Source organism: Meriones unguiculatus, chromosome 16 (assembly GCF_030254825.1).
Source record: "Meriones unguiculatus strain TT.TT164.6M chromosome 16, Bangor_MerUng_6.1, whole genome shotgun sequence".
NCBI lineage: Eukaryota > Metazoa > Chordata > Mammalia > Rodentia > Muridae > Meriones > Meriones unguiculatus.
The window spans coordinates 2714692-2732720 of NC_083363.1; the positions used below are offsets into that span (position 1 = coordinate 2714692).

Here is an 18029-nt window from a genome sequence, read left to right on the forward strand (position 1 = left end):
TTACATTTCAGTATCCGATGTCACAGAGGCACTACTTAAGCGGCTCAGTGTTTAGTCACCACAGCGTCCTCCCGGTCGCCCGAATGAAACATTTGCCAGGGGCCACACTGGAGCCCCCAGCCAGGGCACTCCAGGGAGGGCTGTGGGCCAAACGAAACTGAAGGAGAATGGCGGGTCCTCCTGAGAGGTGTCCGAAAAGGAAGCCCGGGGAAGCGGGCGGTTCTCCGAGAGCCACCCCTTCTCAACGGAAGCCTCAGAAGCCTCGTGTGACTTCCTACTTGCTCTTTAGCCCTCCAAACAAAGGACCCACAGCCTGACCCCATTCAGCCACAGCCCACAAGCATAACCGTTTTCTTTTATTGTTACTTAGAAGGTCTCCAGGGATGGGGAGCTGGCTGACGGACAGGGTGAGCCTGGCTGTCCCCCAGGCCTGGAGCTTTCTGCTCGGGCCCTTCTTTCTCCTGGGACTGAAGCTGGCGCACATCCTTGAGTTCACCGGGCTCGCCAGAGCCCAGGAGGAGGCCTGTCCAGCTGCCGCCGTCACTGCTTGGCCTCTCGGTATTTGTGCAGCAGGTCACTGACATCCGAGCTCTCCACTTTGACCCAACCGTCTTCCTTCATGTGGTACACTGTGGGCGAGTGAGAAAGGGACATGGGGCCTCTTTTCCGTGAACTCTGTCAGTGGCAAGGTGGGGATGGCAGCAGCAACTTACAAGGACCTTAGCACACACACATACACACACACTCTGGGACGTTAGCGTTCTCAGACCTGAAAATCTCCACTCCAGCTCCCCAACTCTCCCAGTCTAAAGTCTCCCCCTTCACCCCACAGTGGGCAGAGTCACTGTCTCTTACTGTTGACGACTCCCCCAGAATAGCTGTCTCTGTGGGTGGCATAGACGATAGCCCTGCGGCCCAGGTCGTAGGCCTCTTCGGGGCTGAGGTCCGGCCGGTACCCGCTGTCCATCACCCCGTAGGCATAGGTGTTCCCGCTGCCTGTGGAGAACATCTGTCCGGAGAGCCGGGTTCCATTTTCATTCACGTAGTAGAGTCCTGGCCCCTAGAAGAAGGGAAGGCGCCCTGCGTTGAACCTGGAAGTGGGTTACTGGCGACATAAAGAGCCCGAGCGTGCTTTGTGAGGAGTGGGCCACACAGCAATAGTGACAAAACACCGAGATAAGATGCCAGCTTTGGTAAGCAGCAGACCTGAGCCGGGCACGGGGAGGGCAGTGCCCAGGGGGCAGGACCCTCGGACCCGGGGTGGGGGTGCAGGCGCGGGCCGCTCACCTTCTTGTCCCAGCCACAGATCATGCTCCCCATGGACAGGCCCAGGCCCCGGTACTGGATCATCATGTTGGAAAGCAGCTTGGAGGCCGCAGACACGGAGATGCGCTCCCCGTTCCGCAGATAGTACAGCCTGGTGAGGAGGGCAGCGGAGGGCTGATGGGGTCAGAGGTTTTCAGGTCGGCCCGGGAGGCCCGAGGAGGGGAACCAGTGAGAACGTGTGCCTACCTACACTCCTTGGCCAGCAGCCTCTCCCAGTACTGACAGTCGGCGGCACAGCCGGACATGGTGCCAAGCAGGTAAGGGTTGATCTCGATCACCTTGTTCACCCTCAGGGTGGCTGGATCGAGATGAAGAAACACGCTCACAGCTCTCCCTGCCCTAACGTCGGAGTGGGCCTCCTGCCCTAGGGGGCCTCACAGACTCCGCGCCTGGACCCGCGTACTCACCAATGTAACTCCCAGCAGAGGCCCGGGAGTCCACGGCCACAATGACTCCGTGCTGGAACTTGAAGGCCAGCGTGGTCGTGCCATGGGCCATCTCAATCTGAACATTCCTTTCTTGGTCACTACCGAAAGACTTCAGGAATTCAGTGGGCTAGAGAAGGGGCAGAGGAGGGGACAGTGAACACCTTGGTAGCAGGAGGGTCCTGGACAGGGTGTCGGAGAGTGTGTGTGTGTGTGTGTGTGTGTGTGTGCAAACTCTAGACGGTAATAGTGCCAAGGAAGGAAAGCAACAACTTTACGCCTTCCAGCACAAGGGGGCAAAGGTCATGGTAACTGACTTCAAGGTTTCTCCTCCTCCGTGGCTCCTTCAGCTCTCACAGGGTACATTTTAATAACGTGTTCCCGTGTTACAGTAGAGGCCCTGAGACCTAGACCACCCAACCTGTCCTAGGACACGGTGGGTTGCCGAGGCCAGGTTGGCTACCCAACCAAGTTCATGGCCCTTCCCAGGCGATGGACGACCCCTGCAGGAGGGCTGGCTCTGTGAAGGATGGTGATTTGTGCAGGGGGTTGAGATGGGCACCCCTCATCTTCGCTGTCCCTCCCTCTCGCCCGCCCTCCCTCGGCCCCTCCCCTGCCTTCATCTCCACGTGGGTGCTTCAGGGCTGGCCTGGAAGATGCTCTCCGGACAGCCGCTCCAGGCTTCCTCACCTCCTTAGACCCAGGCAGACCCTCCTTCCTCTGGGCACCGCCCCCACCCCGCCCCGATCCCCCCAACCACCCCCCCCCTCCGCCCGCATCTCTCACCTGCATCCCCCGGGGAAGTGCGAGCTCCGGAGTCTGCGCAGAGAAACTGTAGTGCCCCGGGTCCGAGCGATGCCCGATGTCCGTACCCAGCGCTGCCCACTCGGGCCGCTGGCCCCGAGCGGCTCCGCACAGATCCAGTAACGCCATGACCGCTCAGCCCTGGAGCTCCGTCGACTCTCCCTCCGACAAGGAAGTGAAAGCGAAAGCCACAGCACCAGGGGGAGGGAACCAGGCCCCCGTCGCCCGCGCCCCCACCCCCACCCCTGCCCTTTTCAAGAAGGGCCCAGTCAGTGCGTTTCCGAACTAAACGTGTTGGGGACCAGTTTTCCTACGGCCAGGTTGGCGAGGCCAGCTAGGGAGTGGGCTGTGAGGAGGAAGCGGGGGTGCGCCTTGGGAGGCATCCTCAGGGACAGAGGACCGGACTGGGCCCTGTCACATAAAGAGGTGCTCCAGGAAGTTGGAAGCCTGGGAGGACGTTGAGCAGATTCTCCTGGGCGTGCGTCCTGGGTAGAGGAGCAGCGCTCAGACGGGAGCCGGAAACTGGAAGATACGACAAATGGGTGCCTGGGGTCCTTACGTCGGACGACGGGGGAGGGGGGCACCCCAGCAAGTGGGGAAGAGCGAGCCAAGGAGAGGGCGCCAATCGGGTGGTTCCATGTGGCCCCTCCCGGTTCAACAGCCTCATCTCCTGAGGTCACCCAGGAGAATGCGCCCTTCTGCCCGGGGCTGCTCGCCTGGCTCCGGTCCGGACCCACGCTCTTTCCTCCTAACCTTCTAAACCCCGCCTCTCTTTGCAACCTGTGCGGGCCTCATCTGCCCAGCAACTGTGACGTCACCCACCTCGTCCTCCCTGAATGGACGAGATTTACTGGCTAATCCCATCTTTGAGATTATCCTGGTGTGTGCCCGCGAGGAGAGGGTGAGCGGTTCAGAAAGGCTCAGAGAGGGCGAGGCAGTGTCCAGTGTGATGTCCTGGCGTCCCCACCAGCTGAGGCGACCAAGAGAAGGGCTCTGAGGTGCAGTTGCTGATGCCTTGGGGTTCGGTAGGAAAGAGAAAGGGAAGCCACAGAAAAGACTATAGGACACAGCAGTAAGACAGTGCTGAAGAAGAGTGGGACACCAGGCTGTGGGGAGTTGGGGGTGGGCGAGGGCGTTTATGGACGCTGAGGAACAGGAGAGGCCACAGTACAAAACACCAGTTTTATTATAAATATCAAGTGTCCAGGGGACATCCATAGGCCAGCCTATGCCTTTGGCTAATTGCAAGCTGCCGGTCCTTTCTCCCTGCACATTTTGGGCCGAGTTTCTGCTCACTCACTCCATCCCCAACACCACATAGACCAGGTTTGTGGGTGCATGCTGTCACAGCAGCAGGGCACGGGAGGGTGGAGGCAGGAGAATCGGGGGTTCAAGGTCAGCCCGGGGTACCTGAAACCCAGTCTCAATGAGGGGCGATTTGTGTGTGTGGAGGGTAACCTCCACGGTAAATTCCGGCCATCCAGTAGGGCTACATTTCATCCTGTAGCAAACACCTCTGCTTCTCAACTGTCGCGATAATGGCTGTGTAATCGCTTTGCTCCCAGGATCACACAGAGCACGAGCAGGGGAGAGCGGAGGAGGGCCGTGCGCAGGTCCACAGGCCCATCAGTCTGAAGGAGCCTCGGGAGCCTCCACCATGGCGCGGTAGCAGCCTCCGAGCTCCATGAGCTGCAGATGTGTGCCCTGCTCGCAGACAGCGCCTTCTTTGAGAAAGAGGATGTGGTCGGCCCGCTCTGCCAGGCCGAGCTGCTGGGTGATGAGAAGTACGGCTCGGGAAGCCCGCTGTGGGCTCTCGTACAGGAGCCTCCGCACCTGCAGAAACACACAGGCCTTAAGGGCAGGGCCTCCACCAGAGGGAGGGCCTGGCTTCCGGGGCCGGGGCACGGCGCTTCCTGTCTGGAGCTGCCTCCAAACCTCTGCCCGGGCCTCTTCACAGGAGGTGGCACAGATGCAGGAAAGCACAGAGGGAAGGGACCTGAATAGTCTCTCATCTCTAGCCATACACTGGGAAATTTATATATATATTCTTCTCCCATATATGATATCCCAACTGCCGTTTCTCCTCCCTCCTCCCAGCGCTCCTCCCCACCCCACCCCACCCCACCCACTCTTCCTCCATTTTCCTTCAGAAATAAGCAGGCCTCTCAGGGACATCAGCCTAACACAGCACACCGACTTGAGTAAGAGTAGGGTTGCCTCGTCTAGCCTTAATGTGTGGGAAATTTCTTACATTCAAGAATATATATTAACTTATGCTTTGAGAATGTCACACGTGTATACAATGAAATAAACCACCTCCCGTGTCCCTCGCCTCTGTCCCCCAGGGCCCACTCCCCAGGTCATCGTTCCTATTTCATACACCTTTTTTTATTAAACCACTAATAAACTGAGAATGTTTATATTCAACTTAAAGAAATTCAGCGCAGGGGCTGGAGAGGGCTCAGCAGGTAAGAGCACTGAGCTCCAGAGCCCACACAGCAGCTCGCCCTCATCTGTAATCGGGGGGGGGGGGGGGGGCACGAGGCACACATGTGATGCACACACGTACGGTCAAGCAATGTGTGTAAAATAAATACGTCTAAATGTTTAAGGTGAGCTTAGTAACCATGGGCATGAGAATCCAGAGGGCTTGGATTTGAACCCCGGCTCCACTGCTCAGCAGCTGTGTGACTATCAGAGGGTTAATCAGGCTCGCTTAGACTCGATTTTGCAATCCACAGACTAAACACAGCAAAGGACTCCCAATAAACAAGTCAGTACAGAGGATGAGAGAGCACATTCGGGACGCAAAGCAAGCTTGGGCCACCTCAGGACAGACAGACGCTCTGCTCACTGGTCCCTGGGTCCTGGAGGAGCGCTATGGGAGCTCAGAATCCCAAGGACAGGTGTGAACAGTTGTGTTGCCGTAGCTAACACGGGTGAGAGAGGCAAGATCGCCTGAGAATGAAACCCTAGGAAGATGACACAGCAGGTGACCTGCGCTCCAGAGGTAACAGCCGGAAGACCGCCAGCACGGTCTCCTGAGTGGGCTCCAGGCCAGGACCACACAGCAGGGCGGCTCAGAAGCAGAAGGGACGAGGAAGCCTCACCCGCAGCTGGTTGTCAGCATCCAGGGCGCTGGTGGCGTCGTCCAAGATGAGCAGGCGTGGCTTCCGGATCAAGGCTCGGGCCAAGGCCACTGCCTGCCGCTGACCTCCTGACAGCTGGTTCCCAGTCTCCCCAACCTCTGCAGAGACCAGAGTCCAGCTGAGGTGTAGACAGGTGTGTACACACTCACACTCACATACACCGCATACACACAGACACACACACACACCACACACACACTCACAGTACACACACTCAGACACACACAGACACACACACTCACACGCCACACACATTCACATCACACACCACACACAGGACTGACAGAGAGGCGGCTGGAAGGGAGACCTGGGGAGGGGACGGAATCCTGAGGATGTAAATCATGGAAACAAGAGTATCGACTGCCAGTTCACATCCAAAGGGCAGGAGGCACTGAAGAGCGCAGGCAGGGCTCCTGGAGCCTGGAGGTGAGGTGAGGTACCTGTGTCATAGCCCTGAGGGAGCCTAGAGATGAAATCGTGGGCGCCAGACTCCATGGCCACAGCGGTGATGTCCTCCGTGGTTGGATTCCAGGTCAGGCCATAGGCGATATTTTCCCGGAAACTTCTTCCAAAGAGCAGCGGCTCTTGTGCCACTGAGGCCACCTGAGGTGAAGCATGGAGAGGCACAGACAGGAGACACAGGAGTGCTGTTGTCTGGGGGCTGACGACTCACAATCCAGTGCCCACCACACGGGTCCTTCTGCGCCGGGCCCCACTCTGCCCTGGCTGCCAGCTTCCCCGAACTCCGCAAGGGCTGTCACTGAGAATACCCTTGCTCTCCTCGCTCCCGCCCCCCCCCCCCCCCCCCGTGGCACCTCTCCGCCCCTCTCCCCTCCCCCTCCTCACCTGTTGGTGCAGGTAGCGGTGCTCATACCGGGCCAGGGGCTGGCCGTCCAGCAGCACCCGGCCCCCGGTGGGCTGGAACAGGTTCTGCAGCAGGGCGGCCACCGTGCTCTTCCCCGACCCGTTGGGGCCCACCAGGGCGGTCACCTTCCCCGGATGCAGCGTGAACGTCACACCCTGGAGGCCAGAGAAGCAGAGGGTGGTAAAAGCATCCAGAGGCCTCTAGCCTGGAGCCCGGCACTGTCTTACCCAGGAGGAAAACGGAACACACAGCACTCCCCACCCTCTGTGTGTACTTCCGAAGCGGGAGAGAGGGGAGCTGGGCAATGGACAGCCCAAAAGTGGAGGACAGAGGCTGAGCGTCTTCTCCAGGAACAGAAACTGTGTTCCGCACCACAAATGGTGGCTGGAGTCGCACGTTGCCATGCCAACTCCTTGCTTACAGGAGCTTTATCTTTTTAAAAAAGTTTGTTTTGACTTATTTATTTAATTTTATGTGTAGGACTGTTTTGCCAGCGTGTATGCATGCGGGCCATGGTCGTGCCTTGTGCCCAGGGAAGTCAAAAGAGGGGAGAGGATCCCGGGAGCTGGAGCGGGGGGCTGTGAGCCACCGTGTGGGTGCTGGGAACTGAACTGGGGTTCTGCAAGAGCAGAGCGTGCTCTTAGCCACCGAGTCGTTTCCAGAAGCCTTCCCCTTGATGCCTCTTCTCCCCGTATCGTGGGAAGACAGAGCTGGTTCTTGGTTGGGGTGATTTATAAACACATGGTTTTCACTGTCACCTGAGGGTTAGGATGGGCTGTGCTGCTGGTGAGAAGATGGAAGGGGGGAGCGTGGGGAGGGCAGGAGTCAGGATTGGTGGCAGTACCCGAAGCACTGGGTCCTCGGGACGGTTTGGGTAGGCGAAGGAGACATCTTGGAACTCAACAAGGCCTTCCATGTTTAAGGGTGCCAACAAGCCACTGGGTGGAGAGCAAGGGGTCCGGTCCAGGTATTCGAATATTTTCTCTGAGGAGCCCACGGCCTTCTGCATCGAGGGATACACGGAGAGCAGGACCTGCTTCACAGAGTACAGTGTGGGCGGGGGCGGGACAGGCTGGGAGAGCAGGAGGGGGAGGTCCGACCTGCTTGACAGCATTCAGTGATGTGAGCAGGGAGAGCACGGGGGGGGGGGGGGGGGGCAAACAGCAGGGGCGGCAGCTGACAGGCAGAGAGAGCCGGGGCACTGGGTGGGGGAGGAGGGGGGGGGAGGAGGGAGAGGAGGGGGAGGAACGGGGGAGGCTCACCTCAACAGCCCTCGTGAACTGAAGCTGGTACAGAACAAAGGACACGAGGTTCCCGCTGCTCACAGCCCCTCTGATCACCAGCTGCCCGCCGACGTACAGAATTCCCACCTTCAGCAGCATTCCCGAGATCTGCAGGGAAACCACGGGATAGATGGACCGGAAAGGTTGACCGGAAAGCTGCCCCGGGTGGGTTCCGGTCACCGGGAGGAGCAGGTTGCACCCTTAACGGCTGAACCATCTCCACCCTGTAAGCTACAGAAGGTCAACACAGCTAGCTCTCACAGCGAGGGCCACTGTAAAAGAGGTCACATTGTTTCTTTCTTGTTGCTGTTTTAGTTGTTTTTTTGTTACATTTGTTAACCTGTGTATTTACTTTTGTGTCAGAGGGCAACTTTGAGGAGTCCGTTCTCTCCTACCATCTTGTGGGCTTGGCAGTGGGTACCCTTAGCTCCTGAGCCAGCTCATTCCCCCACACCTCTTCTTGAGACAAGTCTCACACCGTAGCCCATGATGGCTGGAAGCAATCCTCCTGCCTCAGCCTGAGGGCTGGGATTACTGATGTGAACCACACCAGTTTTTATTCCCATTTCTCAGAACAGGGAAACAGCCTCAGAAAAAGGCAGCGTGTGCTGGTTACTTCACTGTGGAAGGACGTGTCTTAGAAACTAAGGACAGAGACTAGAATGGCAACCCCGAGCCAATGACTTCCCACTGCAGGAGGAACGGGAGGAGGACTGGGGCAGTAGAATCCAGACGGGCCTGACAAGGAGTGGACGCTCGTCTCCTGGTACTCACACTCGTGGTCCAGACTTCAGCTACATAAGCCAAGGCCTCTTTCTTGTTCAACGTCTTCATTTCCTCCAACTTCTGCCTGAACTTCTGGGCCTCTCCGTCCTCGTTGGCAAAGCTCCGGACGGTAGGCATCGCTGACAGGGCCTCGATGGCCACCTGCGTGGACTCTGCAAGAGACTCCTGCACCTTCGCTGCCAGAGACTGTGGGGGACAAGGACCAGAGACATCACACAGTGGGCAAATGAGAAAGGATGCTGGCACCTAGGTTACCTACATGGAGATTAAATCGGAAGTCAGAGGAACAGAGGGAGGAGAAAGGTCTCCAGCCATACTTGTGGGTAGAAGAAGCAAGGAGGAAACAAATCAGTTTTTGTAAGATGTTATATGTGTGCGTGTGTGTGTCACATGTATGGGTGTCCATGGGAACCAGAAGAGGGTGTCAGAGCCTTGAACTTGAAGTTAAAGACCATTTTGGATGGCCTGGTGTGGGCACAGGTAACCAAACTCAGGCCCCTTGGAGGAGCAGCCAGCACTCTTAACCCTGAGCTGACTCTCCAGCCTGGGAGCCTCGTCATAAGGACAGACTGTGGTCAGAAGTTAGGCAAGAAAGCAGAGGGCACGGCTGTGGAGGCAGGGCAGTGTGGGGCCTGAGGTACCAGGACAGGGAGAGGACATGGCTGTGGAGGCAGGGCAGTGTGGGGCCTGAGGTACCAGGACAGGGAGAGGGCATGGCTGTGGAGGCAGTGTGGGGCCTGAGGTACCAGGACAGGGTTAGGGTGATGGAGGAAAGTCTGCTGAAAGCAGCCGAGGAGCTTCGTGCAGTAGCTGAGGATCCCGAGAACGTACCTGGTACACTTTCCCCAGCTTCCTAGGCAGGAGGAAAAGCAGGGGCAGAGTGACCAGGGTGATCACAGTGAGGTGCAGTGACCCCCAACACATGAACGCCAGGAGACACAGGCCTCGCCCCAGGTACCACAGCAGCAGGTTCAGCTTCTCGCTGATGGATTCACACACCTTGGATGTGTCGTCTGTCACCCGAGACGTGATGGACCCTGCCGGAGTGAGGGCAAGAGGAGTGAGGGCAAGAACGACAGTGAGCAGTGGTTCACAGAGATAAGAGGAGCTAACAACAGACAGAGGGCGAGAGTGGGCGTGTCAGCATCAGCTAGCAGGGATGGGGCCTGCGTTTGCCTGTAAAGGAGTTGTGGCTGGGTGTGGTGGCGCACATCTTTGATCCCAGTGCTCTGGGGGCAGGGGCAGAGGCTACTGGTGGGGGGCCAGCCTGGTCAGCGTAGTGAGTTCCAAGCCAGCCAAGGCTACACAGTGAGAAAAAAAAAAGTCAATGTGATATGACTCTCCAGTTCCCTGAAAGCTTTTAGCTTCTCGGAGACGGCATCCTGCCTCTGCGTATCCTGGAGACCTATAGAGGACTGCTGCCAGGTTAGCAGCCCAGGGGCCTGGCAGGAAACGAGACCCTGGGCTGTAAGCTCGGGGCGTCTGCCTGTGCAGGCAGTTTCTGCCTTTTTAAGGGAGGCCGTTGGAGGTGGGGGCTCCAGCTTTCCAGGGTTGAGGTTCTGCCGTTTCTATCTGCGGGGGACTTTGAATGCAGATACTGTTTTTCTTCCAGTAAAGAAGACAGAGCTCCGCTACATTTGAGGGACGCCATGAGTACGAAGGCTCAGGAAGGAGGTCGCCCAGGAGGTGGAGGTTTTGCCTAACACACCGGGAGCCCTGGATTCTGAGACAGGATCTCTTGTGTCCTAGGCTGGCTTCGGATTGGCTATGTAGCTGAATGCCTTCAACTTCAGCCTCTCTCCTGCCTCGTCTCCCAAGCGCTGGGCTTGTCACGCCCCATTTATGTGCTGCTGGAGGGAAGGTCCCACCTGGGTGTGTGTGTGCGCGTGTGCGTGTGCGTGTGTGTGTGTGTGTGTGTGTGTGTGTACAAGCTTATAAAGGGAGGGCAGTCGAGGATGTGTGTGGATATGCAGATTAGATCACACAAACGGAAGGGTTTCACGAGACCTGCTGAGTTCTGCAGGAAGAACCCCGTCTCCTGGCGCAGGACGGCCTGAAAGACCTCCCCGTGCACGCGGCTGTGCATGGAGCCCATGGCGGTGCTGTAGGCGCCATCGCCGGCAAACTCCAGCAGCGTGCTAGAGGGTTGGAGAGAAGGAAGGTCAGCTGCGCTCCTCCCTCAGACAGGGCCCCCACACTCCGCCCCTTCTGCTGAGGGGGGGGCTTCCCCACCCTCCACACCTGGCTATGGTGAGGATGGACATGAGCCATATGTTACGGGTGAAGCTGGGAGCTGCCTTATCCTGGAGAATCCAGTCAGTGATTCGACCGGTGAAGAAGGGGATGGCCATTTCCCCTGGGGAGAGAGGGCAGATACTCAGTCACAAACACTGTGTGCACCCGCCTCCAATCTCCTCCGGCCCCCTCTGCTTCACCACTGTCCAGGGGGCCGAGCTCACCGACCCAGGCCTGTTCCACCACATCAAACTTTTCAAGGGCTGCCTATGAAAGATGGCGGTTAGCAGGGCTTGGGGCACCCGTCTTTAATCCCAGCACTGGAAGGCAGAGGCAAGCAGATCTCTGGGTTTGAGGCCAGCCTGGGCTACATAGTGAGTTCCAGAACAGTCAGAGCTATGTAGACAGAAAAGAAAAGAAAAAGAAAAAAAAAAAAAGGAAAGGAAAGGAAAGGAAAGGAAAGGAAAGGAAAGGAAAGGAAAGGAAAGGAAAGGAAAGGAAAGGAAAGGAAAGGAAAGGAAAGGAGAGAAGGGAAAAAGGATGGCAGCGTGGAGAGAACCCTGACGCTAGCTCAGGCTCCAGGAAGACCCTGCCCCTAGCAGCCTCGGAGAGCCAGGGTCCTCCCCTTCCCGCCTGAGTTGCCTCCCTAGGCTGACACTCTCCAGAACTTTACTCTTCCTTTCTACCCTGGGTTCCTGCTCTGCACCCCGTGGCCTGCTCCTGAGTCCCCCTTACCAAGGCAGGAGAGGACCAAGAGAATCAGAACCAGGTGGAGCCGCCGCTTCTCGGAGCCCAGGAAGCCCAGCAGCCGACACACCATGTCTCCGGCGCCCCCGTGGCCTCCGGGCGCCCAGAGGCCCTCGAGCTTGTGCCACAGGGCGGCTGCGGGCAATGCCGCCGCATAGACGAGAGCGAAGACGTCGGGGCGGCTGCTCCAGTGCAGGGGTCCGGCGCTGTCACCCCCGCGGAGTCCTGCCCAGGCGGCCAGCTCTCGGAACAAGGCAAGTCCAGGCTGGGCCAAACCCAGCGCCGCCGCCAGCGGCTGCAAAGCTGCCAGCCAGCCATGCGCTCCCTCGGTGACCCTGAGGACCCCACGGACCCCTATCCCCAGGACGGCCCAGCGGCTCAGTCCCACCGCCCAGACGCGGAGCAGCGGCGCCTCCGGGACCAGCAGGGCGAAGATCCCCGGCAGCCCGGGGCGCAGCAGCAGCCAGTCCAGCAGCAGCAGCGGCGCGGCCGCCAGCCAGGAGAGCGCAGCCATGGTGCGTGCGCTGTCCAGGGGCTGCTCCCGGCCTGGCGCTCTCCGCGTCCCCGACGCGCTGGAGTCTCCGTGCGCAGGGAAGGGCGGGCCCAACGGCGTGCGCGGAAAGCCCCGGGAGCCCGCTGGGGCTGGTGGCGCTGGCCAGAAATGCAGGCGTTTAGGGGAAGAAGAAACCGAAAGCTGCCGCCGACTCACCGGTCACGCCCCTTCTGGGACCGGCCTATCCAGGGCGACCTGGGAGCGGCCGCCGAGGGCAGAGCTGGCCGTCCGGCTGATCGCCTGGGGCGCCAGCCTTTCTCCACCACTCCGGTTCTCCCCTCCTGTCCGCGCCTTCCTCCCGTGCTCGCAGGAACGTTCCCACCCCAGGCTCCACCCAGCTGGAGGGCGGACCCTGTCGTCACCTGTCTCTGGGCAGACCTGCCCCGCGCAGGTTGGCCCAGGGCGCCCAGGGCCTAGCGGAGCTGCACGCCCCTTGCGCGCCGCGGGGCGGGGCGGGGCCGCAGGCTGCGAGCTGTCCACGCTGCGCGCGGCGGCGGATTGGGAAGCCCAGCTCCGCTCTGCTAGGATGCTGCGGGCCGGAGCGCCCACCGCCGGCTTGGCCCGGACGGCAGAAGTCCACACCGGGGTAACGGGTCTGGGGGCGGAGAGTCGGCGGGTGCGGTGACCAGGGAAGTGAACCAGGAGAATGAGAGGCTTAGCGAGTTTGCAGCGCTCTGGCGCTCGCTCGCGCTCCACGGTGGGCGCGGGGTACCCCTGCTCAGAGGTGTGGTGTCTGGGGGTCTGTGGGGGGACCCGCGTGCCAAGCTGGTGGAAAAGCGCGAGCTTAGGCTCGAGCTGGAAGCGCCTAAGGGAAGTTGCTCCAAAGCGCTTTCGCTTTCACTCTGGTCTGCGCAGGGGGGGCTGGTTAAACCAAGTGGGGGGCTTGGGGACCCCTGCGAGGAGGTGCTGAGATGGTGTCGCGGTGAAGGTTCGTTGAGAAAGACCTACACATCATACAGATCTTTGCTTAACCTGCCCCCCATCCCCAGACGACCTCCACCCTAAGCGAGGACGAGGTCTCCGGCCCGGGATTTGGGGAGGGGGTAGGGATGGTCGCTAGTCCTCCTAGGTCCATATGCTGCCCTGTCCGTCCCTCCTACCCCCACGCCCACGGTGGCAGGGGAACTTTGCCCAGGCTTGGAGCTGGGAAGGAGATGGAAGCTGGGCTCTGCTCTCGGAAAGCCACGACCACAGTCCCAGCATGGTGTGGTGGGGAGAGCAGACTCTGGAACTGAGTGGCCGCTTCGGGCCTTTTGTGGCCAGAATGACAGAGAGCACACTTGGGTGCAGGGTCTCGGGAGAAGGGGGCGAGGTGTGGAGTGGACAGAAAGGTTCGAACCATCTCCCCTCGCTGCTGTGGAGCTGTGAGACCCAGAAGTCAAATCAACCCAGGTTGAGCGAGACCTGGTGAGCTTAGAGAACCCACTCTTCTCCATGGGTCAGTTCTCTCGGCGCAACCGGAGGTCCCTAAGGTGCCTTTCAGCTCAGAGGGCTGAAGGAGTGGGGGAAGCAGACCGTCTTTACTGTCCTTCACTTTCCCTTGATTCTTCTCTTGACCTGAAGAACTGTGCTCCCCAGCAGGCCCCTCCCTGCTGCAGAGATTGCCCTTACATGAAGCACAGTTCCCCGTGCTCCAGCTGAGCTTTCCTTGCCGCTTCCGGCCGCCTCTGTTACCCAGCGGCCTCTTCTGTGCCCCTGGTTCAGTGACCCTAAGACTCCCCTTCTGGTTCAGAAAGGAAGCAGGTGGAGGATCTGGGACCAGGAAAGACCCAGCTTCGTGACCCAATAATTGACCCATGCACACTGGACAAGCAGAGGGGACAGTTCACTGGGCTCCTCCTGTCCGGCTCTCCTCTCGGGCCTCTGCCTCTAAGAGCGCCTCCTTGCTTCTCTTCCGGGATGGGAAGGGTCACATTTAGGGAAGCCAGGGCTTGGGGAGATGGTTCTTTCCTGTGCTGGACCACAGCGGAGCGGAAAGAAAGCTCAGGAGCTCGGGCTTGAAGGACTGTGTGACCTTGACTTCGTGGCCTCCTGCCAGCGACGACATTTCCTCGAGATGAAGGGTCAAGACGCTTCTTGGCTCTGGCACTTCACACACTGTCTCTCCGCAGACAACCATCATGGCGGTGGAGTTTGACGGGGGCGTCGTGGTGGGGTCCGACTCCCGTGTGTCGGCAGGGTGAGTACCAGCAAGCCCTGTGTGCTGGGAGCCGGCTGGGGGCCCTCGGCGCGCGCTTTTCTTGCCCACTTTCGAACAGTATGGGCCTTCCAGGAAAAGGAGCAGTTGAAGGGATCATAATGCAATGGTGGGTAGGCCTTTGGGCCTCCGACTGATTCCTGGCCGAGGACCTGCAGATCTGAATGCTCTGCAGCTTGATGGACATAGAGAAGGGGGGCAGAGGGAAGGGTGTGGGGACCCCGCTGTCTGCACTTAGGACAGAGATCTCTGTCAAGCAGCTGTCTCACTGTGCCAGAGTCTGACTTGCTTGCCGGTCTCCCCTCCTGGCCAGTTTCCTCACACACGAGTGAGACTGTGGGTTCCATCAGCGCTGTTGACGCGTGTTCTGTAGAGCTCCTCAAGGGGGCTAACAGCCAAGAAATGCTGGAAAGAGCCAATTTTTCCTCTCTCTTTTTTCCTTGCTTTTTTGTATCTTGAGACAGAGTTTTTCTGTGTAGCCCTGGCTGTCCTAGAACTCACTCTGTAGCCCAGGCTAACCTTTAACTCCCCGATCCTCCTGCCTCCACCTCCTGAGTGCTAAGAGGCCACGCCCACTGTGTGCCTGGGCTGGGCCTTGTGCGTGCCAGGCAGGCCCTCTACCCCCTGGGCCCCTCCCCCCAGCCCAGCACATCTAACTCTGATCTGTGCCATGACTCGCTTGCCTGAGATAATGTCTTTCTGCTCCCTGCTTTAACCCAAGCCCTGCTGTTCCCTTTCCAAAACAACCTGACTGTCTGGCTCCTTCCTGACAGGACAGCGGTGGTGAACCGAGTGTTTGACAAGCTCTCCCCTCTGCACCAGCGGATCTACTGTGCCCTCTCCGGTTCCGCTGCCGATGCCCAAGCCATAGCTGACATGGCCGCCTACCAGCTGGAGCTGCACAGGTACAAAGGCCCGGGTCCTGACTCCCCTCCCACTGAAGCTCCCGGCTCCGTGAAGAGACCATCACAGCAGCCACCCTGTCTCCCCTGGGGTGGCTTGGAAAGTGCGCAGGGCTGCCCTGATACGGGAAATCAGGAGGAAGACACTCCTGACATCAGGCCCTGCCCTGACAGAAATCAAGGTGGCTGGGACGGAAGCAGGGCTTATCATGTGCTCTACCGTGAGGGCAGGGGCTCGGGAGTGGGAAGGTGGAGTGGGAAGGTGGAGCCGAGAGAAAGAGGGTGGACATCTCAAGGCCCCTCAGTGGTGATGCGGGGCTCCTGCTCCGCTGGGCACGTGGGAGGGAAGCTGGAGTCTGCTGCAGCTGTGGGTTCAAGGCTGACTTAGCAGAGAGTGGTGGGCAGGGCGGGGTGGGGCGGGGTGGGGTGGGTGGGTGCTTAGAGCAGTGTGCCCACCCTTACTCCCAACACCCTCCTCAGCCTGGAACTGGAGGAGCCGCCCCTTGTTCTGGCGGCTGCGAATGTGGTGAGGAACATCTCCTACAAGTACCGCGAGGACTTGTCAGCGCACCTCATGGTGGCTGGTTGGGACCAGCGTGAAGGGGGCCAGGTGCGTGTGTCCTCTCCGGGTCTCAGGGTTCCCCGTGCTTCTCTTCAGAGAGATCAGAGTTGCCTGTCACCCTAGCAATGTGGTCCAAAGGCAGTTCCCCTGAAAACATACCAATGCCAGGTGTGGCCATTCCCACCGCAGTCCCAGCGCTTGGGTGGTGGGGGCAGGTGGATCCCTGTGAAGAACCTGACCTGTAGAGAGTTCCAGGCCAGCCAGGGCCGCACAGTGAGACCCCGCCTCGGAACAAGCAAAAATAAGCGATAAAGGCATACTGCGGGCTCAGGTGTGGGGTGCCAGGCCTTCATGTCTGCTCCTCTCGGCAGAAGCAGCCGTGGGGTGCTCCTGACTCTGCCCTGGGGCCTCTCTCTAGGTGTATGGAACCATGGGAGGGATGCTGATCCGACAGCCCTTTGCCGTCGGTGGCTCCGGCAGCACATACATATATGGCTACGTAGACGCAGCTTTCAAGGCGGGCATGAGCCCTGAGGAGTGCCGACGCTTCACCACAGAGGGTAATCGGACGGGTGACCTGGGGGGGTTCTGGGTGTGGAAAGGAAGGAGACAGTGACGAACAAGAGAAGGATTACAGGGCGGCCACTCCGTGGCCAGGCTTCACAAAATATATAGTTATTTCTAATGATGTACGTGTCCACGAGTGTGACCATGTGTGGTGTGTGCGTGTGTATGTGGAAGCCAGAAGAGGCTGCAGGATCCGCAGGAGCCGGGGTTACCGTGTGGGTGCTGGGAACCAAACTCTAAGCGCACTGGGTGCTCTTAGCCACTCAGCCATCTCTCCATCTTTTGAAACTGGGAAACACTTGAGAGTGAAGGGGACAAGACAAATTCTCAAGCAGATGGAGCTCGGGGCAGCAGGGTGGATCAGAACAAGTCACCTAAGGGTGTGGTGCGTCACCATGGGAACCAGCGGTGGGCTGGGCTAGCGCAGCCCACCACCACTGCCCCTCTGCCAGCTCACACACTCCAGGATTAACCAGTTCGTGCTGACCTGAGGGTAACTTGAAGTGGATCTCGGTGCGAGTGCCGACAGTGGGGCCATGGGCAGATGCGGGTTGGCTGGACGTTACCGAAGGTGCCTCTGTCTGATGTGTCTAGAGGGGAACGCGGCCTACAGGCAGGAAGGGAAGGAGACGAGCACTTAAGCTAAAACGTTTTCCGCCCCTCTCTCCAATGCCAATCCCCTGCAGCCATCGCTCTGGCCATGAACCGCGATGGCTCTAGCGGAGGGGTCATCTACCTGGTGACCATTACGGCCGCCGGCGTGGACCACCGGGTAATCCTGGGAGATGAGCTGCCGAAATTCTACGACGAGTGATTTGTCCCCGGACTCACCTCATTGTTTGTAATAAACTTCATGGAGCCAGAAGCTGGTGTGACGGATAGAGGACCCAAGGTGAAAGGGTGTCAGAGAGGAACACTGTGAGGAGGGAAGGTTCCTCCCAACCCAGATAGCACCATGGCCTTTCATTCTTTTTCTTAAAATAAACTTTATAATAAAAAAAAACACTTGTCAATAAAAATAAATAAAACGTATAAATGAATAAGCTGCGGAGAAGCAAGAGCACCCACACCAAAGTTAACCACATCCGAGGTCTACACAACTCAATGAACCTCTCTACACTTAGGATGGGATCAGAACGGAAGCTGTGAGGCTTTACATTAAACTTCCCAGCTTGTCATTCTGTACGCCGGAGCTAAGACATCTTCCCCGAGGAAGAGAGCAGAGTGCCCTAGGAGAAGAAGCCTCGTATGTGAGGGATCACTGTGACTGGATTTGGTTTTTAATTTTTTAAAGATTTATTTACTTTCATTGTATGCATTTTGATTTTTTTCCCCAAATGGATGTGTGCAGGTCCCTGCGGAGGCCAGAAGAAGGGTACCGGAAACTCTGGAGTCTGGTGTTAAGCTGCCATGTGGGTGCTGGGAACTGAACCTGGGTCCTCTGCAAGAGCAGCTTAACCACTGAGCCACCTCTCCAGCCCCTGAGTGGTTCTTTAATATTGTAGATCTGGTGCTGAGAAGATGGCTCAGTCAGTAAAGGGCTGCTTGCCCCAATAACTTGGGACTAGATTCCCTAAACCCATGCAAATGCCACGCCCAGTGCACCTGCCTGGAACCTCAGGGCGGGG

The 18029-nt window shown here is 58.7% G+C and overlaps 3 protein-coding genes and 1 long non-coding RNA gene across 6 annotated transcripts; 2 read left to right on the forward strand and 2 right to left on the reverse strand.

Moving 5' to 3' along the window:
* Nucleotides 1-343: 343 nt before the first annotated feature.
* On the reverse strand, nt 344-3287 carry Psmb8 (proteasome 20S subunit beta 8). The gene is made up of 6 exons (XM_021629642.2): nt 2538-3287; nt 1734-1881; nt 1513-1624; nt 1288-1417; nt 856-1060; nt 344-629 (listed from the first exon to the last, which is right to left on the reverse strand). The coding sequence occupies exons 1-6, from the start codon at nt 2682-2684 to the stop codon at nt 541-543; spliced, it is 831 nt and encodes a 276-aa protein (XP_021485317.1). The 5' UTR covers nt 2685-3287; the 3' UTR covers nt 344-540.
* Nucleotides 3288-3718: 431 nt separating this feature from the next.
* Nucleotides 3719-12455, reverse strand: Tap1 (transporter 1, ATP binding cassette subfamily B member). 3 transcript variants are annotated; one of them, XM_060369092.1, is made up of 11 exons: nt 12330-12455; nt 10880-10994; nt 10646-10776; nt 9470-9675; nt 8627-8824; nt 7832-7960; nt 7414-7602; nt 6551-6724; nt 6145-6307; nt 5666-5802; nt 3719-4388 (listed from the first exon to the last, which is right to left on the reverse strand). In XM_060369092.1, exons 2-11 carry the CDS (start codon nt 10987-10989, stop codon nt 4182-4184), a joined length of 1644 nt encoding a protein of 547 aa, XP_060225075.1. In that variant the 5' UTR covers nt 10990-10994; nt 12330-12455; the 3' UTR covers nt 3719-4181. The 3 variants fall into 3 exon arrangements, with proteins under 3 accessions (XP_060225075.1, XP_060225074.1, XP_060225073.1); XM_060369091.1 differs by lacking the exon at nt 12330-12455 and adding an exon at nt 11609-12302; XM_060369090.1 differs by lacking the exon at nt 12330-12455 and adding an exon at nt 11609-12267 and having other exon boundaries at nt 7414-7572.
* Nucleotides 5844-7042, forward strand: LOC132648297 (uncharacterized). The gene is made up of 2 exons (XR_009586663.1): nt 5844-6135; nt 6237-7042. It is a non-coding gene; the product is annotated as an uncharacterized LOC132648297 (long non-coding RNA).
* A 1-nt stretch (nt 12456) lies between the features above and the next one.
* On the forward strand, nt 12457-17444 carry Psmb9 (proteasome 20S subunit beta 9). The gene is made up of 6 exons (XM_021629646.2): nt 12457-12759; nt 14285-14352; nt 15144-15275; nt 15753-15882; nt 16253-16394; nt 17088-17444. Exons 1-6 carry the CDS (start codon nt 12700-12702, stop codon nt 17213-17215), a joined length of 660 nt encoding a protein of 219 aa, XP_021485321.1. The 5' UTR covers nt 12457-12699; the 3' UTR covers nt 17216-17444.
* Nucleotides 17445-18029: the final 585 nt, after the last annotated feature.